Source organism: Crassostrea angulata, chromosome 3 (genome assembly GCF_025612915.1).
Source record: "Crassostrea angulata isolate pt1a10 chromosome 3, ASM2561291v2, whole genome shotgun sequence".
Classification (NCBI taxonomy): domain Eukaryota; kingdom Metazoa; phylum Mollusca; class Bivalvia; order Ostreida; family Ostreidae; genus Magallana; species Magallana angulata.
In genome coordinates, this window is record NC_069113.1 from 1,099,844 (window position 1) to 1,124,446 (window position 24,603).

General features: G+C 32.9%; 1 protein-coding gene across 1 annotated transcript in view; it reads right to left on the reverse strand.

The window, feature by feature from the left end:
• The window catches only part of LOC128179060 (uncharacterized), a 38,342-nt gene extending 13,739 nt beyond the window's left edge, over positions 1 to 24,603 (reverse strand). Inside the window, exons 1-18 of the mRNA XM_052846556.1 lie at positions 24,541 to 24,603; positions 18,003 to 18,064; positions 17,592 to 17,689; positions 17,059 to 17,175; positions 15,006 to 15,227; positions 14,154 to 14,586; positions 14,015 to 14,052; positions 13,515 to 13,780; positions 13,260 to 13,342; positions 13,086 to 13,156; positions 4,587 to 4,627; positions 4,154 to 4,168; positions 3,240 to 3,322; positions 2,315 to 2,343; positions 1,791 to 1,871; positions 1,324 to 1,452; positions 1,095 to 1,190; positions 74 to 163 (exon numbers count right to left, since the gene is read on the reverse strand). Of these exons, the coding sequence (XP_052702516.1) occupies positions 74 to 163; positions 1,095 to 1,190; positions 1,324 to 1,452; positions 1,791 to 1,871; positions 2,315 to 2,343; positions 3,240 to 3,322; positions 4,154 to 4,168; positions 4,587 to 4,627; positions 13,086 to 13,156; positions 13,260 to 13,342; positions 13,515 to 13,780; positions 14,015 to 14,052; positions 14,154 to 14,586; positions 15,006 to 15,227; positions 17,059 to 17,175; positions 17,592 to 17,689; positions 18,003 to 18,019 (1,909 nt within the window). The 5' untranslated portion in view covers positions 18,020 to 18,064; positions 24,541 to 24,603. The remainder of the gene's footprint in view (positions 1 to 73; positions 164 to 1,094; positions 1,191 to 1,323; positions 1,453 to 1,790; positions 1,872 to 2,314; positions 2,344 to 3,239; positions 3,323 to 4,153; positions 4,169 to 4,586; positions 4,628 to 13,085; positions 13,157 to 13,259; positions 13,343 to 13,514; positions 13,781 to 14,014; positions 14,053 to 14,153; positions 14,587 to 15,005; positions 15,228 to 17,058; positions 17,176 to 17,591; positions 17,690 to 18,002; positions 18,065 to 24,540) is intronic.

Genomic DNA, 24,603 nt, shown 5'->3' on the forward strand with positions numbered 1-24,603 from the left:
TTTCATAATTATTTTAATGAATTAACAATGATTTGTCGCACTTAATTTCAATAATAAACAAATGATTTCTTACCTGTGCCGTTTAAAAGTTGAAGAACTGTGAATATTCCTTGTATCACTGGACTACTAGATGAGGAATGAAGCTGATTGATATTTAGCTGATCTGTAACCATTAAGTATTTAACTGCATGTAATCTCATAATCGCTCTTTTTTTGGAAGGCATATCAAATGAGTATAATTCATTGTTTTCATTATCAACTTTTCAAAAAGTTTTGTTCTTTCGAAAGTATTAAACCGATTAAAATATACATTGACATGTAAAATGTATACTTGAGTTCAATTTCTTTTTCATTTTTGACAGAGATAAAAAAAAATTAAAAAAAAAATAAAAGAAGGAAAAAATGAGAGGAGGGTTTTAAAAAGTCCTCTTTTTAAAAGCCTATGAACAACTAATGCAGATATTCATATATAATCTTTATCTTCTATACGGTATATGAAATATTGTTTGAACAATATTATACGAGCCCAAACAATATGATTAAAAATATTATTAATTTATGTGAGTTTAATGATTTATGGTCTTTAAGAACTGCATTGCATGTATCATCTAATATAACTCACTTCAATCTGAAAAATAAAGACTAATGCTCACCACTAGTAGTATTGCCTTTGTAGAGCCTGAAGATTAAATCTGCTTTTGTTTAATTCTTTAACTAAATTTATCGGTTTTACACAACTCAGCTATTACCCCTTCTAAAACATTTTGCATAGAGTGTTCTGACGGAAACTGCTTAAATTTTACATGAAATATGAAATGCATAACGGGCGCCCAGGAAACATAAGCAGAGCGCTCCGAAAATAGTTCATAACTTATTACATGGGGCTAATTGTCTTTGGATCAAGAGTGAAATGACTGTAGCCCCTTTTCTTGGTCACCAAAACGTATTATGGTTATTTGAAATTCTAAAATATTTTATAAAAGGATCTAATTTTAATATCTAATTTTAACTCGATTGATAAAAATAGGCTGATATCAATTATTCTACAATATTAGTCAATATAAAATAAATATTTCAATGTGAAAAATCATTACCTATGACTTTTAATGCTCTTGTTTTGTCCTTGGTCAGTTCTTGTTCCACCTTTGTCTCAGAACCAATGGAGACCAAGCCAATATAACCCAGACACGCTGAAATTTAATAAATATTGATGGTCATTAAAACCGTTTTGTAGGACACAGACTCGAAAGTACTTTTAAGGGCATATTCATTATGTTATATTAAAATGAAGTTTTCTACTTTAATGTAACAGAGAGGTCTTACCCTCTATTATTTTCTTGGCTTTTGCCCTCTGTTCCTCAAACGGTTCTCCCGCCATACTGTGAGATACATCTACACACAATACCGTACAAAACTCGTCCAATTTCTCATCGTCATCCAGTTCTCTAGTGACTACAAGTCAACGTCTTTTTTTTAATGTTTGTTGAGATTGCTATAACTAAGAAGCAACTAAACACTGGAGACTATTCAAATAGATATTAGGATTGTGAAAAATAGCAAAAGAACTCTCATTTGTGTGAGAAAAAAAATACACCAAAGGAATTACCCTTGTAGACTACCACATATTTTAAGTTCATTCATAAAATCGTGCGTTTTTTATGATGCATGCGACACTATTATTAATCTGATCTTAGCTTTAACACTTTTTGTTATTTCATCACATCAACAAAATTTAAATTCGATTCTGATGATAATTGATATTGATGAAATGTTTACAATCCTAGTCAAACCTTGGACAGCTTTGGCTAAAGCCTGTTGTACAACGTTCAGCAAGTCCTCTCCCCATATTTCTTTTAGTGTTTCATGATGCTCTAACAACATATATCTATAATATTATATACCTACGCTTATAACCTATCACTTTTATAAAAGACATTTTTATCTTCAAACAATTTCTCTATAATGCCCATATATCAATGTTTTATTATTCATTTGTTGTATGATATCAAAATGTCACCATTATAATTTCTTTAAAAATCAACAATGGTTTGTTTATATTATTTTTTTTTCTGGTTCGTATTGTTAATCTTGTTTTTTTATTAGATTACTGTAGGTTGTCTTGGAAACTACTGTTGACATAAAAAGTATACTAGATTTATTTATGCAAGACTTGAAACCCCATATAAGCTTGTTTTACATTTTCAAGTTATGCATTGATCGTTAATTGTTTATTTTGGGGGTTTAACATACATTGTATTTCAACTGTTTTTCATTTTTAAAAGATATATACCAGATGATTGAATGTAAAGGTTACCTTCAAATTTCTTTTGACCACTTTCAGCCCTAAATTAAAAAAACTTATTTATTCTTTTTTTCTGTTCGTTTGAATGCATACACATTAGATATATTGTGAAAAATAATAATCAGTCTTTAAAACTATTTAGAAACATTTTAACAAGAGCTTGGACGTTTGGTGGTTGTGTCAAACAGCAATATAAAGTAAGCCTGTCTATTTCATGGCTGGCCAGTCAGCCATGGCTCATCGAAATCAAGAAAAGGACTAAGTGCGGTTTTATGCAATTTTTGCCCCCCAAAATCAAAGTTCTAGAAAGAACTTTAAAATAAGATGAAAGATAGTTAAAATCATATTGGAAATAAAGGTGAAAAAGGTTATCACTACAGTGACGTCATAATGTAGAAATGACGTCATGAATATTGCATTATTTTGATAAATTCATGTTTTGTGGCAAAATATGGGTGTTTTCCGATGATTTTTTGACTGGGAAACAACGAGCGCAGGCTTGCTCAAGTACCATTTTTTAGTATGATATGTATAACTATCTGAAGAAAAACATATGTTAAAATCGCACTTGAGCAGACCTGCGCTCTATACTTCCGAATGCAAAATATAGAGCAAAAATGAGAATATCTTCATTTGTTTGCAAATTTGCGGGAATTAGGTCATTTAGGTGACGTCATAGTTAAACAACGAGTGAGTAATGATGACTAAAATGAAGATTAAAGTTATAGGTATCCTTTTTACAATAATTTGTGAAGATTTCATTTTTATACGATACTATTTAAAAATTGGTTGAAATCGGGGGCAGATATTTGACCATACCGCACATAGTCCTTTGTTTGGCTTGTGAGCTAAGACTACGCTATCGGTGCATATTTCACATGAAATCAGCGTCATTTTTAATTTTTGACGCAAGAAATAAATTTAAATGAACTTATACCTCTTTCCAAGAACAGCATCAAACAAGTGCGAAAAATCTACAAAATCGCCCTCCACTTGACCACTTTCCTCTTCATACTGCGTCTAAATTGACATGTCAAGTAATTGAAATAAGTAAACGCATTTGTTAACTGAAGGATTTTTTTTTCATATATTTTTTTTAAAGATACGTCATTAATATCAGAATTAGAGGGTACATTTTATATTGTATAGGACCTCTATACCAATATATCTTGATTAATGTAACATTCTAGTTACAAGAGGGACACAATATATGGTTCATAAACAAACTCCCGGATAACATTAAATGCCAATTATTCGTACTTTTAGAGTTATGTAACCCCCGTTTAAATATTGTAATGCTTATTCATCAGCACGATTAAAATCACCTTTTATAAAATTACACATAACAATCTTTACCGGTTAAAATGAAAGTGATCCGGGTATATAGTTTTACAGAACGGTTGAAAAATTTTAATTTTACATACTGAAAAAGGAGACAGAAGTTTCTACTACTATTTTATTGCTATCTCAAACAGGGATCTTGCACAATAGAGGCAAATAAGGTATTTGTTAATATACGTTTTGGGGTAATTGTATCAGTAAAACAGTGAATGTATGACTGAAATAAAGTTATTAAACCATTCTTTGCTTCAACATTCTAAGTAAACATTCTTTTAAAACAGTTTGTGATATCTCATGCGTACAAATATAAGTTTCGTTATTCAGAAAACTTAGAAAACTAAACTACAATTTCAATATTCTTGAGTGTTTTCCTCAATGTGTTGCGTTAAATGATATAACTATTCATATTGCATTAAACGTTTATGGTTAGTTCTAGCATGCCACTAAATCTGTTTAAGACAAACATATGTTATATAATCAAAACAAGCAAATAATATTCATAATACATACAATTGTAACTTTAATCTGTGGAATAAATAAATATATACATAATTTTAACAAAATGATCTTTATTTCTATTGAAAAATTTGGTTAAAATTGATGCCAATTCATCACATTACATATATACATTTGACTTACTCAAAGTTTTGCTCTCTTTTTAAAAATATATACAAACATCTGAATATTTAAGGCTAATTTTTTTATTTTATAAAATTCAAGCAATTCCAACGACGTTCATGTTACATTTCCAAAGTTCTGATCCGACTGAATATATTTGCATTGCAACAAAATGGGAAATTACTCATCAAGCAAAATAGAGACACCAATCCGAACCATTTTATATGTATTCTCTATATACATATGATTTTTTCCAATAATTGAATACATGTATTTCTATCGGTAAAGAAAGAAATTTTTGTAAAGAAATATAACATAACCTTACTTCTTTTCCAACGTTTGAAGCTTGCCATTTGTTCCCGGTGTCTGATTCAAAGAAATCGGTGGCCGCATGGTTTGTAAAAAAAACAACAAAACAATTACATATCAATTATTTCACATTATACAAATGTATGCATAGTTCTTTCATATGGTCGATCCATATATTTACGGACTACACAGATAAACTCTTCGCTTGAGCAAAGTGCAAGTCAAATATATTTATGTAAAAGCAAATAAATCCTTGGCATAGGTAACGATATAGAAATAACTAGAGCAGAGCTCGTGGCAAAGCCACGAGTAGGTCTTCCGTTGTTGCTGCGGGTTGAAAATATGTGTGATATGGTGTCAAACGATTATAATGACTAAACTTTCAGTTCTGCTTTTGTTATAAAAATGTGTTGTGATTGAAAGCCTGTATATAAGACGTGTTTTGAAAAAGAAAGGAAGAAAATGTTTTAGGAAAACTATTTGTCGAACACAGTTTGTGTAATCGTTTCAAAAGTTCTTTAAAAAATGAGATGTTTAATGGCGAGTTAAATTTTCAAAGGGTAGCAAGCATTGTTATAAACAGTATGTACTCATGATTCATATCAGGAATTGTATTTTTTTAAACCGAACCTGCCTACAAAACACGTAACCTTTTCTATTGGATAACTTCTTTATTTAAATCTTTCTAAATTTTTGAAGACTATGTGCAAGTTGTAGAATTATTACGTGCTGACAAAATTTAGTAATTAGTCAAGATTGATGGCTTCCCTGAACTTTTCTACAGGGAAATGTGTGTCGTCCGATATTATTTAGTGATACGAGTAGACTTGGACATTCAAAATAATATATAATCAGCTAAAGAAAAAGATCAGCGGGAGAATTTATGCAAAAGCGAGCATCTAAATTTTACACCAGATGGTGCTGTTTCATAGAGACACCGCTATGTAACGTGAATTAAATAACCTTATTAACAGAAATGAATATTATTTTTCTCGACAATGTAATAATATGCAAAATCTTTATTTTTATGTCAGTGGGTTGACTAAATAAATTGAAAAAAAAACTTCAATTGCGCTTGCGTAAATTGGAATTCTGGGAAGGAATTAGACAGTCCGTGTAAGAGAAATTCGAAGAAGTTATGAAACTGGTCAGTTTCTAGATCAAACTGCGCATTGATGTATTAAAGGACTATCATGGGTATCGTCTGTACCCGCGGTCCGGAATCTGTATATGCAGTCATACATTGTATGTACATCGATACACCTTTACCTCCCCACCTTCAGCCATACAAATTAGGGTGCAACTTTCATATACACATGCATAGTATTTTAGTTCTGGAAACTATTTATCTTGTATTTTAATATATTGGGTATTCATTGTTCAGCTAAAATTAGTATTCCACTGGCTGTAGCTAACCTTGTAAGTAAGTTAAGTTGCATTACAACCTCATAATACACAACTTCAATTAAAAGTTGTTTTTTTTTAATCAATTTTCATACAATTAGCAATAAATAAAATCCCCAATAACTCACATCTATCTCACTTAAGTGTAACTTTGAGAAGCGCATATATATCTGGGAGGCAAATATGTCGCTATATTATAGTCTGCAAGTCAAGTGAATTATCATGGTCTTTAAAAGAAATAAGAAATCTGTCGACACTTGCAGTACTTTGATGATTTCTATGGCGATCGACTGCATTGCATAATGTAGTCGTACTTCCCAAGAACAAAATTTCCTTTGACTTCAAACTTTTGATTATAATACATGATGAACTATTCTGTTCATAACTATAGAAGTTTAGCGTGTTTAACAGGTTAATTTATTAGCCACATTCTCAGGTTACGATTTTACATCTTCAATGTGAAGATGATTGACTTCGAATAATAGTCTTTTTGTTTATAAAAGCACCCTTCCAACTGTTACTCAATTACATATGTTCTGAGAATCTTCGGTCGCACGTGGGGATTGAATTAACACAGACTGACCGAATTAACAAACGGGTGGGAAAATGAAACACGTTGAGGAGAAAATGTTACACATAAGAAAAAGTCACCAAAAATGATTTTCGACAGTTCTGGGGATCTTTTCGGCAATTTAAAAAAAATCCAGCGCGAGCACTTGTCAGCGGGGCGGGAGGAGGGGGGACGCAGCAATGAGTTCGCTTCCACACCGAAACGAGCAACCATGTAGAAAAGACTACAGAGCGATTAATATGTGACCGATAGAACCTAATCTTAAGTTGTTTAAAACTCTTGTGAATAATCTTAAAATAATCATCAAATGCCTCAATTCTGGACAATTCAGGACATTATTTTATCGTGCTAGCACCTACCGCAAACATGTAACATGGAACTTTGATTATAATTTGATTTGATTTTTAAACTACCTTGTACGCTATCGTATAATTAAATCAATGCTTAATCAACTGTACAAGTAAAATAAATTTATCTTTTCATCTTAAACCTATATAATAGTTGAAAACACAATAAAATATAGTTCTGTCCGTACAAAATATGAAACATGAACGCGTGATAAGGTACGTATAGAAGAACACGAGCCGACCGCGGATCACTTGTGCACTCGCGCTGGATCTCCTCGGCCATGTGCGAGGGATGATCATCATTTAATATTTGTGGGGGGGGGGGGGGGGGGGGCTGGGGGGGGGGGTTAAATTTTTTTTAGATATACAAACCAACCATTAATTTATGTCTGACGATGTTTCCGATTTGGAGTAATATCGTTCATTAATATTCACTTACACTCAAATTTTTAATAAGATAAATACTGGATGGACAAACTTTTATAACATAAATTTAAAACAGTTCTTGTATTTACGGCTATATAAACTCTAACACGTTCATATTCATCTAAGTGTGCGTCGCGGTGTGCGAAACTTGTGTATTAGATAACCGCTAACCGCTAGGTAGTGCAGCCGTGGCTGATCTCCTCGACCGTGGATGAAGGATAGTTTACGTAAAGTTACAACGCACAGACACGCACAGCTCAGAACCCAGGAAGATTTGAAAATTTGCAGTATAATGACCATATTCTATCAAATAGAAGTTCTTTATTCTAAACTTGAAACCCACAATTGATCTATGTCTGATATTGCTTTAGATTGAAAATGACATAGCTTTTATTAATTAACTGAACGATTTCTGAAATGACACCTAATCGTTTAGTCCATAAGCTTTTATGTGTAATCAAAACTAAAACAATTCTTGAGTTTGCGGCTAAATAAACTCATATTTGAGAGACGCAACTCTCGTGTATTAAATAACCGCTGACCGCTAGCTAGGTAGCCCAGCCGCGACCATGGTTACCGATTTTCTCGGCCGCGGGCGAGGGAGAGTTTCGTTAACTTGGCCAAATTGCCGCGGGTACTGGTCAACACGTATTACTTTTTACCCTCATATTATGCAATATCGGAACACAAAAACAGTTTTATGAGATCAATAAAGTCACAAACAACATTTTTTGCAGCGACGCCCATATCGAAAAATTTACCGTTTTAGAGTTATGAGGCAAATACTTTTAAGGGATCTAGACCCCTCATTTTAGGGGCTAGCCCCTTTTTTATGGTATCAAATGAAAGCTCTTAATATTCTGCACAACTTTTGTTCTATATGTGACTAGAAAAAAATTACAACTAAAAAGTTATTGAGCAAAGATATAAGCAAAATTTAACATTTTTTGAAACATAAATTTCGATCTAATTTTTTAAGAAGTAAACGTGGGTTAATCAAACATGTAAAACTAGGAGGACAACGTTCAAGATGTCTACATTAAAGATTTGTAAATTAAACTACTTGCTACGGATCAACTCGGAGCCTTTGCAGGTACACGAGACCCACTAAAAAAATATTCAAAGGGGAATAACTCAAAACCGGAAGTAGCAATTTCACAATCTTTTGTGCTATAGTAAGCTATATAGTAAGTCATTTCCAATAAACCCTGAAAATTTGAATAAAATCTAACGACAAACAAGCGAGATATTACAGTTTAAAGAAACGTCTAGAAGAAAAAGAAGAAGAACTAGAGCAAAGCTCGTTGCAAAGCAACGAGTGGGTCTTCCGTTAGTGTCGAGAGTAAAGCTAGAAGTTGCTGTAAGAAGCAGAGTTTTACAAACCAACTACAAGGGAAAATTAAAAAAAAATATTTTAAAAATATGGAATAATTCTCAGTACGACTTAACTATATCTGAATGAACTCAGGAACGAATTAACAAAAACCTTTACAATTTCTGGAACGACTTAATAAAAAAAAATCCCGAATGTGTTCAAGAACAAATTCACAATTTCCAAATTATTTTAGGTACGAGTTAATTTTACTTTGAACATAACACTATTTTCTCAACCAAGGACGTGGAATCAAAATTTCCGGAAAACTCAATTTTTAAATATTTTTGTTATGCATCGTCCGATTTTAAAACGGATTTCAGTTTGACATTAAGCTTAATAAAAGCTTCCTTGTTGATTTACGATTTATATCAAATTATTGGTCAGAAAATAGTTATTATTAAAAGACTTAATAGCCCTTCTGGCCCCTAATTTGAGGGGTCAGCCCCCTTTTCTTGATATCAAATAAAAGGTCTCGCTAATATAAACATATTTTGTTCTACAAGTAATCGTAAATTATAAACCGTTATCGAGATATCTAAACAACTGTGTTTTAGGGGCCGTCAAATATTAATGATCAAAGTTTTGAATTCTGGCCCCTTGAAACACCTTATTACATAATACTTAGGTATGGTAATGTATAGATGAACACCCGTACAATAAACATTTTTGCTTCTATAATCAATAACAAATTATTATTCAGTAAAGAGTTATCATAAGAAGATTTTAGACCCCTCTTGACCCCTGATTTGAGATGCCGGCCCCTTTTTCTTGATGTCAAATTAAAGGTCTCGCAAATATAAACATATTTTGTTCAACAAATGTTCACGAAATGTTAACAGTTCTTAAGATATCTGTACAAATGTGTTTTAGGGGCCGGCCCTTTATCTCCTAAATGGGGTCATAAAATAAAAAAATTTAAGTTAGCATATTGTACAGAAAATTATTTGAGCAACTTTTGTTCTACAATGCTTTTCAAAATATTTCTCCTTTTTCAGATATAAATCATCAAAGTTTTGAACTTCTGGGCCCTGGAAACCCCTAATTACGTAACATATGACTAAAGTATGGTACTTTATAGATAAACAGCTGTACAATGAACATTTTTGCTTCTATAATTAATAACAAATTATTATTCAGTAAAGCGTTATGGTAAGAAAACTTTAAAGCCCTCTTGACCCCTAATTTGAGGGGCCAGCCCTTTTTCTTGATATCAAATGAAAGCTCGTGGAAATTGAAACAACTCTTGCATTACATGTTTTAACAACATATTTATACATCAAAAGGTATAACGGAAAATGTGCAAAAATGTCGTGAACAAATTTGATGCTAATTTTCAGGTCCAGGCGAGCTTTAAGGCCTTGAGCAATTTTCATAATTGAAAGCATGGGGGTACATCTACAGACATTCATCTACAATCCCTGAAAATTTAAAGCTTCTATCTTGATTAGTTTCGGAGGAGATGCGTGGACAAAATGACCCTTAAAAATTTATAAAATCGTCAATATCTGAAACCGGAAGTGACGTCAACAAAAAATTTAACTATAAACATTTATCCCCTCCGATGTCCTATAAGTCCGGAAAATTTCGTGCAAATCAGGCGAATAGTTTTCGAGAAATAAATCTTTAAAGAAGGCAGAAAAAGAATGTTAAGAATAATAATAATAGAAAGAAACAGTAGAAAAACTAGACACGATCTCGTTGCGAGCAACGAGGAGGTCTTCCGTCCGATTTTTAGAATACGGAATGACCTTGCTCTTGATCTTCGTCAACGAAACGTATCTGGAAATGGAAGCGGGGTTCAAGAGTAATGGGTGAAAGACTATCTACCCCTTTTGTGTCCCTTTTTTGAGGGATCAGCTCCTTTTCATTCATTTTAGTTAAAAGGTATTTTTGTGTACTGCTAATAAATGTTTAGAAATTGGTTATCGTTTTGAGATATATGTGAAAAATGGTTTTTATATCTGGTCCTAAACTCCATTTAGGGTCCAAATAACAAACAATATATGGATGTACATTGTTCAGCACATTATTTTCAGTATCTTTTGTTAAATACTGCTTTTCGGAATTGACCTCCATTTTGAGATATAGAGGATCAGAGTTTTGGACTTCTGGCCCCTTAAAATCCCTAATTACGTAACGTAGGAGTAAATGATTGCCATGTATAGGTAAATAACGTTAGAATAAACATAATTGCCTCTATAACGGATCAAAAAATATTTCGCAGTAAATATTTATCATTAAAAGTCTTTAGAGCCCCCTCAGCCCCTTGTTTGAAGGACCAGCCCCTTTTCATGATGTCATAAGAATGTGTTTGTCAATTCAAACACATTTTGTTCAACAAGAAATTAGAAATTCTGTACCGTTCTGGAGATATCTGGAGAGGGTCGATTTAGGGGCCGACCCTGTAACTCCTTTAAAGGACCGCATCGCACAGAAAATATGGTTGCATATTGTTAAGCTTAATTTTTTTGGCATCTTTTGTTCAAAAATCGACTTCTGGCCCCTTTAAATCTATTGTTACGTAATATAGGAGTAAATGATTGCCATATATAGGTGAATAACGTTAGGATAAACAGAATTGTTTTTATAAGGTATCACAAAATATTTTACAGTAAAAAGTTATCATCAAAAGACTTTAGAGCCCCTCAGCCCCTAATTTGAAGGGCCAGCCCCTTTTTTCTTGATCTCAAATGAAAGCTCTTGTCAATTCAAACACATTTTGTTCAACAAGTGTTTAGAAATTCTGTACTGTTCAGGAGATATCTGGAGAGGGTCGTTTTAGGGGCCGACCCTGTAACTCCTTTCAGGGACTGCATAACAAAGAAATTTTTGTTGCATAATGATTAGCTCAATATTTTGAGCATCTTTTGTTCAATATTGCTTATCAAAATTTTCCTCCATTTAGATATATTGAGCATCAAAGTTTTGGACTTCTGGCCCCTTAAAATCCCTAATTACATAATATAGGAGTAAACGATTGCCATGTATAGGTGAATAACGTTAGAATAAACAAAACTGCTTCTATGACGTATCACAAAATATTTTACAGTAAAAAGTTATCATCAAAAGACTTTATAGCCCCCTCAGCCCCTAATTTGAAGGGCCAGCCCCTTTTTCTTGATTTCAAATGAAAGCTCTTGTCAATTCAAACACATTTTGTTCATCAAGTATTTAGAAATTCTGTACCGTTCAGGAGATATCTGGAGAGGGTCGTTTTAGGGGCCGACCCTGTAACTCCTTTCAGGGACTGCATAACAAAGAAATTTTTGTTGCATATTGATAAGCTCAATATTTTGAGCATCTTTTGTTCAATATTGCTTATCAAAATTTTCCTCCATTTAGAGATACTGAGCATCAAAGTTTTGGACTTCTGGCCCCTTAAAATCCCTAATTACGTCATACAGGAGTAAATGATTGCCATGTATAGGTAAATAACGTTAGAATAATCATAATTGCTTCTATAATGTATCACAAAATATTTCACATTAAAAAGTTATCATCAAAAGACTTTAGAGCCTTATCAGCCCCTAATTTGAAGGGCCAGCCCCTTCTTCTTGATCTCAAATGAAAGCTCTTGAAAAAATAAATTTTAATTGTTCTACATGTTTTAACAAAATATTTTCAAGAAAAGAGATAATTAAAGAAAACCAAGAAAAATCACTACATTTTTTATGTCTCAATTTTCGGGTCCAGGCGAGCTTCGGCGCCTTTTGTGCCAAACATAAATGGCTCACTTTAGACAAAACTACTATCATTCGTCTACAATTCCTGAAAATTTGAATTTGATATCTTTTATCGTTTAGGAGGAGTTCGACGGACAAGCTGACACTCTAAAAATCGCTAAAACGTCAATATCTCTAAAACGGAAATGACGTCATCAAAATAAAAAATTTCCAATAAGGTTCAGATTAATATCTATCAGATCTGAAAGTTTCAAGAAAATCGGCCAAGCCATTTTCGAGATGTCGCGCGGACAAATTTGTAAGAAAAAAAAGAAAAATAATAATAGGGAAAAAGAAACAAAGCAAAAACAATAAGGTCTTCCGTTGGAAACGGAAGACCTTAACAAGAGGGTCTTCCGTTGGAAACGGAAGACCCTAAAAATAATAATGAAGAATTTCCAACAGAATCAGTACAAGGTCTTCCGTTGGAAACGGAAGACCTTAACAAGTTTTTAGCAGACGATAACACAATACTCTATTCCTCTCGAATTTAATCCATAAATCTGAGAGAAATTGAGCATTGTGTTTTCGTCTTAGGACATCTAAAGGACACATTATCTAAAGATAAGTTTGTATGTTTCTATATGAATGTACATGTATATTCCATCGTTAATACCATGATTGGTATGACCATTATTAGAATAAATAGTATAACTTTTTATGACATTACCATTTCCATCTTGTTTTTCTTGAATACCAGGTGTTTCAGTGCCTTTATTCTCCCGATCTTCCTTTTTGTGTCTGAAATAAATTCATAAAAAAAAACTCCATCCGCTTCTTAATTTCTGAATTTTTGAAAAAATATTCATTAAATTTCTCATTTCTTCTTAGTAAAGTTAACAACCTTTCAAAATTTGTGATGTCCAATTGGGTGGGGTCACTCATTGGAGAAAGGCAAGGACTTATTGAACGTCCGCATCCAGAGTCCTAATATAAATATATCAGTTCATTTGAGAAAAAACAGTATCCGATTCTGACAAACGAAACTAAACATATTATGTATCATAAAAATAAATTCCAAATGTGCACTTTATATCGTTAACATTTATCAGGAAAAAAAACTTTCCCAAAACTCATAAAATCCTCAAAAATTACTTACCCTGTTACTTCTGTCTCCCGGAACATTTAGATTTTCCAATTCCGGTGATGGATGGATTTTTCTATCAAGTATTTTAGAAATATTCTCCAAGATTCTCTTTTCAATGCCTTCTGATTCTTTGGTTATGACATTACGTAAACTGTGGACTAATTCATTTCTGAGGAAATCATTGATCTGTAGGATCTGGCGAGTAAACTCGTCTACCGTAATGACCCCAGATTGACCGCCTATCGAAGTTCTTTCGTATTCACAGATTGAAGGAGTCTCTGAATAATGTTGAGATATTCTTCACATTTAGCGGATAAGATTTCGTTTACTAAATGCATTTTTTTATGAATAGATATTTACTCAAGATCGACGTATACTCTATGTATACTTTGATTAATACCCTCTCCCTAGCAAATGACCATTCCAAATGTTTTTGTAATTCATACACATTTAAATTTTACTATTTTAGAATAGAACCTCGTTTATGAATTCATTAAATGTTTCAAAATTACCTGCTGATTTTTCAGACACATGTGTCTTTTCAATCTCTCTGTAAAAAAAACCCAAATAGTATGAGCAAAGGTAATGAGATTATAGTTTTCATGTCAATGAACCAGTCATTTGTAATGAGTGTAAAGAGTATGTAACAACCTGTTGTAAACGATGGTGTCATTTTTGTTTGTGAAACCCTCTTTTCCTGGGAGAGTCAAAGAAAATCTCACACTCCCAAAAATCGGAGGATTTTTCTCTGTCAAAAGTAATTTGTCAAGGAAGATCTTAATTTTTGAGATTGCCTCAGGAGATCTGCCTCTCTGAAAGTCTTCTTTGTTCCTAAAGACCAATGCCAGTTGAATGCACCCAAGTGACACGTCGGTTAGATAACCCCTGAATTCATTCAGGAGAAAGGTCACAAGCTGCTGACACTTGTCACAATGGTTGGCCATCAAATCCTGGGGGATCGCTCTCTCAAGGTCAAGGAGGTTCTCTGTCAGCTGGACTTTGATTTTGGTCCTCAATTTCGTCTCATCTAACTCAAGGCCTCTCCACCTCATTGTCACCAGAGAGGCACAAATTTGTGACTCAACTAAAAGAAAACAAAAACTTGTCAAAAACTAGTCAATAGGCCAAAGAAATTTAAAATACTTTGTTTCTCAGGCACAGCTGTATCAGATAGATAATATTAGTTTGGATTTATTACTCTAATGGGTCCACACGTCCACTCTATATCACAGCGAGTAAGTGCACAGAGAATCAACTCCCAAAATTTGTTTGCGGCGTTAAACATCCGAGAATGATGCCATTTTTGCCATTATAAATCTTTAAAAGAAATCTGTATCGTTTTTCTGGGTTAAAAAAGATGACGTGAATAAAAATTCCTGAAGTTTTTCCCTTATATCAATTTAAAATTTACTACTTTGACAGGTAAGTGTTTTTTTCACTTAATTTGTTAAAATTGATGGAAGTTGTAACTAGAACAAACCATGAGAAGACAGTGGTTCTGACCTTCTAAGGTGCCCTGGGCTTTGAGTCTCTCCATCGTTTGGTCGTTGACATGCATCTCAACAATCACACAACACTGGCCTATCTGAATGTACTTCCCTTGCTCATGAACAAGGAAGTGAAGATTTGTGTCCCCTGATGATGTACCCCCTGTCACACTAACAGGAGAAGAGAGAGAACTCTGGTCTGTGGGGAGGAGGCTGTCTGTGGTTGGATTTTGAGCCTCTGAAATATAAAAGGTAGAGAAGGAAATTAATACTCAAAATCAAAGTGGAAATATCAGGCTGGAATAATTGGAATTTGTACTCTACAATATAACCATAACTATTTACATATGTACCACCTCCAATAACATAGTTTACCGTAATAACATAGAATATAATATAAAATTATATTTAGGCCCTTCAATAGATCTGCAGTAAATTTGCCTTAAAAAGTAGTTTGTACACTTGTTTCAGATACCTTTTGGTGATAAAAAAAAACCCAGATAGCTCTTGAAGCTTTTTAAAAATAAAACCATTGATTTTCTTAGATTGATGTAATTCTCAAAGAGTATTCATTTTGCATTAATATGGATTTTCAAGATTGTGATTTCAAAGCTTCTGCAAACAAGAGGCCCAGGGCCATATCCCTCAACTGAGCAACAAAAGTCATGAATGGCTGAATGCTTTTCCAGAAAGTTTTAAAAGATTTTTCTCTTTATCTTTCTATGTATAAATTTGAGATCCACCTATCCCGGGAATCATGACTTGAACAAACTAAAATCTACACTACCTGCTAGATACTCCCATACAAGTTTCAGCTTTTCTGGCTGATGGGTTTTAAAGAAGAAGATTTTTAAAGATTTTCTTTATATTTTAGTATGTAAAACTTCATCCCCTCATTGTGGCCCCACCATACCCCCGGGGATCGTGATTTGAACAAACTAAAATAGACACAACCTATGGATGCTTCAATACAAGTTCCAGCTTTTCTTGCCAATTAATTTTAAAGAGGTAGATTTTTGAAGATTTTCTTTATATTACTATGTAAAACTTCATTCACTATTGTGGTCCCACTCTATCTTGGGGGATCATGATTTGAACAAACTTAAATCTACACTACCTAAGGATGCTTAAATACAAGTTCTTTTCTAGCCAATTAGTTAAAAAGAAGAAGATTTTCAAAGATTTTCTCTAGATATTACTATGTAAAACTTCACCCCCTTTGTAGTCCCACCCTACCTCTGGGAACCATGATTGAACAAATTTGAATCTACACTACCTGAGGATGCTTACACACGTTTGAGCATTTCTGGCCAAATGGTTTTTGTGAGAAGATTTATGAAAAATACGTACACATATTAACAAATCTAAATGATCTCCCTTTTGAAAAGGTCGTGGTGCTTCATTTGAACCAACTTGACTACCGTCAACCAGTGTTGTTTTTTTAAAAAGTTGTTTGAAATCAACTGAGTGGTTCTAGAGAAGGTTTACGACAACAACAACGACAGACAAGTTCACTTGAGCCATTGGCTCAGGTGAGCTATAAACTAAATAAATTGAAAATAGTTCATTCTTTTCTCCACTTAATATTTAGATCTATTTTGCTCAACAGGTGTTCAAATATTATAAAACGGAAAGATTTGATTTACTTTGGCATATGTACCAAAAGCAGAAACCTTCAAATAATTGAGAATTTTGATACAGTAAATCAAGCACTAAAATTCCACTAAAATCTGGTAAGCTTAAACTCATCACTGATTCCTGAGTCAACAAAAACCCCAACAATTTAATGTCCTCAAATTTTAAAAAAATTTAAAACAAAATTTAATAAAATCAATAATACATAACTTGATTTGTATTCAACAAAAAAAACCCCACAAAACAAAACAAACAATATCAATATCTACAAAAAAGCAGCAAGGGTAACAAACTACACCCATTCACAACACAAGGTAAACCCATTCACAGCACAAGGTAAACTCATTCACAAAACTAAATGCAAAAGTTTAAATAAGAAATAAGTAATGTAACTTTACTTAAAACTATAAATGTGGATCATCAGAAGTTTGTACCTTCAGGAGATCGTAAGTTGACGAGAACTGCAGTTTGGTCAGCCACAGTGACGTTGGCACCAGAGGACTCTACGTTGACACTGCTGAACAAAGGCTGCCTACTAAAGTCCTCTGATACTGAAAACACAAAGAGAGAAGTCAAGAAGGGTTCTTAGGATTTAAACCCAGGGCCCCTGGCACACTGTGCCATTTAGAACCACTTAGAAATAATAAACTGCATGATTGACAGTTACACAACTGTTCATTAGGTGACACACATAATACACCATCTGATATTAAAGAGCAATGATACACTGCATGATTGACAATTACACCGCTGTTCATTAGGTGACACACAAAGAACACCATCTGATATTAAAGAGGGCTGGAGGGCCGTGACCATTTTTAGACTATACTAATCTCCTCTACAAAAAGAGCTTTGATATAAAGATTGAAAAAATAAGCTAAAATATTACAAATTTTTACAAAAAAAAGATGGAACTGGTGGTTAATTTGTTGACCATCCAGCCTCCATAAGTTGACAATAAACTGACTTGTGACTTCCGGTAGCTGCATTCCCTGTGGCTGGTCTATGGTCACTGTATCTCTTCCTGACACCAGAGAGCCCCCTTTTGCCTTAATGTTCACTGTGCTAGTATTAAAATGATTTTACCTACACATGTACATTGGGAAATTTACACAATGCATGGTTTTAATTTTACCAAGTTCGTGATTGACTATTTTTTCATGCAATTAAACTTGTCTTGAATGCTGTTTATATTTTTTTTAAAAGTTTTTTTTATCCAATAATAGCATATTTTCCTGTATCGTTAAATTAACATCTTCGCAATTGGAATTTGTAACAAATCATAAAATTTAAGTATCATAGAGTTTTAAAATGTAACTTGTAGTTATAGACGTTTTAAAAATATTTTATCATTACCTGATTCTCAATGATCACTTACCTTTTCTCATTGTCCATTTAAAGTAATTTTCATAAAATCAGGTGATGGTTAGATAGGGGCACCTGTCAAAGATTAATCTTAACAATGTAACTATGATAGAAAGTGTAATTAGAGTTAGTGTGGATCAATTACACTAAAGTGGTTAATTAGTATATGTATAAAGTAATTAAGTGTAGATTAGACAATTTAATCAATGAGACGGTCAGACTGGTTCGTATACCGGCGCTCGATCGCTCAGTTGGTAGAGCACCTGGCTAAAGATTCACGTGGTATGGATACAAATCCCGGTCTGGTTCGTCATTATTCTCTCATCCCATTCCATTTGGTGCCGGGACCAATCCCTGGAACTGACAGTTTAACTCCTCCCATGGGAAAAGACTTGGGTGTTCTTTGAGGTCGAAGATCATTTAGAGAGGTAGAAATGTGTCGACAAGTCCTCATACCGGCGCCAGATACTAAGTATCTCGTTAGGTATGGCACCTGACTACAAATTCAGGGGGCCCGGTTCAAATAGATGTCTGGTGCATTTTTTTTTCAAAAACAGGTTGGATAAATGTACATCTTCATTTTCCTAACATTTTAATAGGTTTTCTAATTCTTACGTCACAAATAAGATTTTCCTATACCTATGCCCCGAAAACTGTTGAATTGTGCAGGGAATAATCATATTGTCCTCCTTGAAACAGTTCATTGTTTTAAAGGAAATAGCTTTATTTTTCTCCTGAAACTACTTTATCACCTTCCCATGCAATTATTCTGCATATCAGTTACGTCGGGTTTGAAATGAAAAAGCAAGCTGATAAGTTAAGGTTTATCATCACACAAGATGGGAATTGGATTAGGGGTTAACAACATTTAACCTTTAAGGAATTTAGTTCTAGGTAAATCTTCATAATATTTTCGATAAGAAAAATAATCACAAAATCCAAAAATTATAGCTCTGGTTGAGCAACGGAAACGACGAATTATTACTCGACCCGTTGGTAGAATTACTGTTATTAAAAGTTTGTAATTAGTAGATTGTGGCCCTTCATATTAGAATAGGCAATAAGTTTGCTCATTCCAAAACTAAATCATTTATTTCACTACCAAATGCAAAGAAGGAAACAATTTCATACCTTAATAATAATATTTTTGAATTTTTGTGGAAATTTAAGATTGATAAAGTTAAAAGGTAAGAAATAACACAGGACCATTTTTCAGGAGGTTTGCAAATGGTTGATAATAACATTTTCTAACATCTCTTAAGTGTTCATGGATAAAAAGGCTTACAAAATCACACAAACCATGGACATGATTTTTTTTACCATTTATGGAAATGATTTTTCATAGAATTGTTTGATTTTAGTGATAATTTTGTAATCGAATGTTTAGACAAGGTTAAACAATGATTTTCGAAAAGATATGTTACATTCATGGTTTTGTTTTATTACTACCTATTAAGATCATCCAGAGGCAAAAGATTATTCTTTAAATGCTCCAATGTGGTACAATTCAAAAATACAAATAGCAAATAAATATGTTTTCATGAAAGCCTGGTACAAGAACGGTGTAAAAGTCATATAGGATTTAATTTTTTTTTTTTAGGTATTGATGAATTCAAATGTAAATACAACCTCAATGATATAAGTTTTATGCAATATAATAGTGTAAAAAAAGGCAATTTTTCATTTTTTGTAAAAATATGTCTAACATAGACAAAAGATTCTACAAAAAAATCCTAATCCATATATACTATTTTGTCCAAAACAATTATACTCCATGAAAAATGATTTAAAATGTTTTAAATGAAAATGTTGTTGTTCCAATTGCTGTAACCAAATGGAAAAAAAAAGATCTAACTGATTATGATATTGAAGATCTCTTAATCTATATTTTACATCTGTAAACCAAAGTTAACGCGATTATAGATGTTTCAGAAGTGTAAGACTATAATTAACTCTGAAAAAATCCCATTGCAATTGGTAAACATTGTTTATCTGATAAATGTAATTTCACGATTGTGAAACTATGATTAACAACTCTTAACATTACGAATGTTAAGTATAGTTTACAGATGTGAATCTATATTTTTCAGCAAAATCTATTGTTAACGTTATTTGCAGACAGATAAACTTAGCTTATCATTAGTTAACAATAGTTTACAACCGTTAAATATAGATTTACAGATTAAAGACTACAGTGAAGTTATTGGATCGTTAACTATAGTTTAAGGTTCGTAAACTTTAGTTACCAGTCAACCATAGTTTAAGGTTTGTAAACTATTGTTAACAGTCGATAAACCTAATGTATCATCAGTGAAACTTTATTTAATGCCGATAATCTATCTTCACATTGTAAACCATAGTTAACATGATCATCTATGTTTAAGAAGTGTAAAACTATAATTACTATGAAATTGAAAACAACCGTTTGGGGTTGCAAATCATATAGTTTACCAGATAAATATGGTCTCACAATTGTAAAACTATGATTAACAACTCTAGTTTACGAATGTAAATTATAGTTTACAGATGTGAATCTATATTTATCAGCAAAATGTATTGTAAACATTATTTGCAGACATATAAACTTAGCTTATCATTCGTTAACAAAAGTTTACAACCGTTAAAAGATAAAAACTATAGTCAAAGAGTTCTTAACTATAGTTAACAGATTGTAAACTTTAGTTTAAAGCCAATAAACCTAATACATAAACTGTAAAGCTATGTTTAGTTGATTTTTGTGAAACTATGTCTACTTCATTTTTGTGAATTTGGCGTGCTCTGGTATTTCCTTCTCAAAGCCACGTAATACTGTTTGTTTTCCCCAATTCACTGTCAAAATGTCACACTTTCATTGGCTTAAACATGACACGTGACTTCAGGCTATAATTCGTCCGTCCAGTGAGAACTATATAATATAAAACAATATGGATGGCGCTTCGCCTACTCATCTCGAAAATTTATATTCATATTCAATACAGAAACCACGTTCCGTTAGTTCATAAAATATTTGGAGTAGTATTAATTTAAAATAACTTTTAAATTAGAGTAGCTGCCCTTTGAATGTACGTTACATTGCTGAGTCTGGAATAGAATAAAATGGCAGCGTCAAGATTTGTCAAGATTTCCTCAAAAAATTTCAAAGGGCAACTTCTTTATATATTTTAAAAACTTACGCCATGCAGTTTCTGTATTAAATAATATGAAATGTCGAAATGAGTAGGCGAAGCGTCGGCCAATGACGGCCATATTGCCTAATATTTATTCTCACCAACAGACAAAGAGATATGTGATGCAGTAACGTGACGTGTTTAAAACAATAAACAAATGTGATATTTCAGTCCGAGGAAAAACAGTAGTCAGTCAGTAACTAACCTTGATAAGAAATAATATCCGGTAACTTTCGCTATTATTTTCATTTTTGCATTTTTCGCGATCACTTTTATATTTCTGTTTATTTTCAATATGCAGAAATATTTACATTTTCCAGTGTCTATGTCTGTGATCACACTACGAATCGATTGTGTACTTTTCAGTCCACTAAATTCAAATGACGTATTGTTGGGACGCAATCGGGGTTTCCTTACTAAATAATTAAATTTTAATCGAAATTATATAAAGATAAGAAATAAGGCATCATTCTCTAAATATTATGAGGTAATAATTTCGGTCGGGGCGTAATCAAATTTTTCTACCCTTTGGGCTTTTTTGGATTTTTTGGATTGTTTGCTCACCTGACGGCAGTTATTGACACGACGACGTCACAAATAAATCATTCAGTGCTACAATATACTATATGCAGGTTGAAGGAACGGAAGTGTACAGTTGTAAGTAGCGTGGTTTGTCGAAGCAAATGAACAAATAGAAGAGGTAGCTCTGATTTTTATCAAATGAAATGATAAATGAATGTAAAAAAATAAAATACTTCCTTGACAATTCAGTACGTTATGGTATTAAACTGGCACAAGTATAAAAAAAAGTATGTAGAGGAAAATGTATATCTCAAGAGAATAATCTGACCTGGAGTTTGATATCATTATACCTCCCGCAAACGAAGTTTGGGGGGGGTATATAGGAATCACCTTGTCCGTCCGTCCGTCCATCAGTCCGTCCGTCCGTCCGTCCGTCCGTCTGTCTGTTCAATTCGTGTCCGGTCCATATCTTTCTTATGGAGAAACATTGGAAGTTCTTACTTCACACAAAGATTGCTTATGACCTAAGGGTGTGTCATGACCTTGACCCAAGGTTAATTGCGCAAGGCCAATGTTAATGGCAGAAAGTGCAAAATTCATGTCCAGTCCATATCTTTTTAATGGACAAATATTGGAAGTTCTTAATTCACATCAAGATTGCTTATAACCTGAAGGTGTGTCATGACCTTGACCGAAGGTCAATTGGGGAAGTACAAGGTCATTGTTAAAAAAAAATCGGGCTCAGTATACTTATAATTCAAAATTTTTATATTAAATGGCTGCTTGACATGTGGAATTTTGTTTAATTCGAGTCATGTTTTTTAACATAAGGATGCAAATGTCCTCATGCATTAACAGTTAACTTGAACTAAAATGGAATTTAAAAAATAGAAATTGGTTTGTTTACTCATATTAGCATTAACAGTTTTATTAAAGAATAGAGCAGTTGTTATTTATAGAAAATGGACGGTGAAATAGATTCATCCAATATTTTCTATAACAGAAAAAATACATGAGTTATGATTTTCTTAGCGGGGGGTATCAATTGTGAGCTTGATCACAGTACCTTTAGTTGCAAATTAAAGTAGAAAACTTCCTCAGAATATCATTAGTTGTCATTATTTTATTCTGTACGCGGAGCGCAATTTAAAGCATATATTCAGAATTTTACTGTACGTGTAGCTCTATGATTAAGCATTGGTTTGTAAAGGTAAGTAAACTCAATAGAATGACCATTGTATGAATGAACACGTTAAAAAAAATTAATGATGAAAAACAAATATTTTTGCTGCGATTATTTTTGTAATTAGCAGTTTTTTATTCGACCTTGCACCTCCTTTTACATAGCTGTCATATCCAAATGAGTGCGAAACTGAAAACAACTATATAGGCTTTGGATTAATGAGATTTAAAAGTGGAGTACTAGTGCTTGTAAGTATTTGGATACAAGTATTTTTCTTGACAAGTGGACTAGAAACTTTATATAAAATATACTTGCAGTATACGCAATTGATATGAAAACCCTTGATAATAATATATAAAAATGACTATATGACATCCCGCGTAGGTGCGGAAAACAACACTTTAAAAATTAATGGGCTTTGAGGTTTTTTGTACACATTCATTTGTGTCCGACTTTTTTTCTTAATTGGTTTCTTAACTTTTTTTTTGAAAAACGAATCTTACGAATGTAATTTCCTTCAACAGAAATATCTTAGCTTATTGTAATGTTCGAAATTACGCATACAGATGTTCATCTGCAAATCAGACCTACCCGTGCTCCGTGTACAGGAAACAATATCGAGGCATGGTAAAAAAAAAAACACACACTCAAAGAATATATGTAGTTTTTTGAAAGATATGGATTTAGGGGAAATATTTTCACAACAAGAATCAACATTTTTATCAAAGAAAGAGAAACACTTTTCTAGAAATTTTTATTCGATTTCTTATTGAATATTTGCACTGTTTTGATCCATATTATTTTCCGAAGAGAAATTTTAAGATTGAAATGACGAGTATAAACTTATACTAGTTTACTACCGTATAAAAAACGTGCTCGGAAATAAGATTAATCAGTCCAACACTAGCGCAGATTTTTGTGCGCCGTAAATTGCAGATTTTTACTAGGGAAGCACTTTAGCTCCAAGGTCGTCCATCCGATTTTTTTCAGACCGGGAGCTACAGACCTGCAGCTACGCCTTTTCATAATCCGCGGATCATAAAGCGTAAACTGTCCCAACCCAGGTTATACTCGTATGAGACAATGAGTTCATTTATTAAATAAGGAATAAGGAATCATTTTTTGAGTATTATGAGGTTATAATTTCGGTCGGGGCGTGATCAAATCCAATAAAGCCCGAAGTGCTTTATGATAGATTTGATCATGCCCCGACCGAAATTATCACCTCATAATATTCAAAGAATGATTCCTTATTACTTATATTTATATAATTTTAAGCCATGGTACGATTAAATATTTAAATATGAATAAGCAAACCCCGCTGGCGCCTCAATTTGGCGTCATTTGTATTATGGGTTATATAGTACAAAATCGATAAGTAGTGTTATCACAGTCAAAGACACTGGAAAATGTAAATATATATAGATGCGTGAAGCACTTTCAGCTACAAACTGTATGCACCACCACCAATTAAAAAGCTAGATCTAGATGTTGGCATAAATTAGTACAATGTCAATCAAAATCAGCGATAAAAACATAACAATCCACACATCATTCTAAATCAGTTTTTTGTTTCGGTTCGCAGCGATCTTTTTATAGACGTAAACAACTTTACTATCCTATACTGTGGTTTTAATCATCTCAATATCCAAAAATAACCAGAATAATTTCAAACTCACCAATATTGCCGACGAATTCCTCGCAACCCTTACAATGTGCCAAAACGGGGGAAATGATATTAG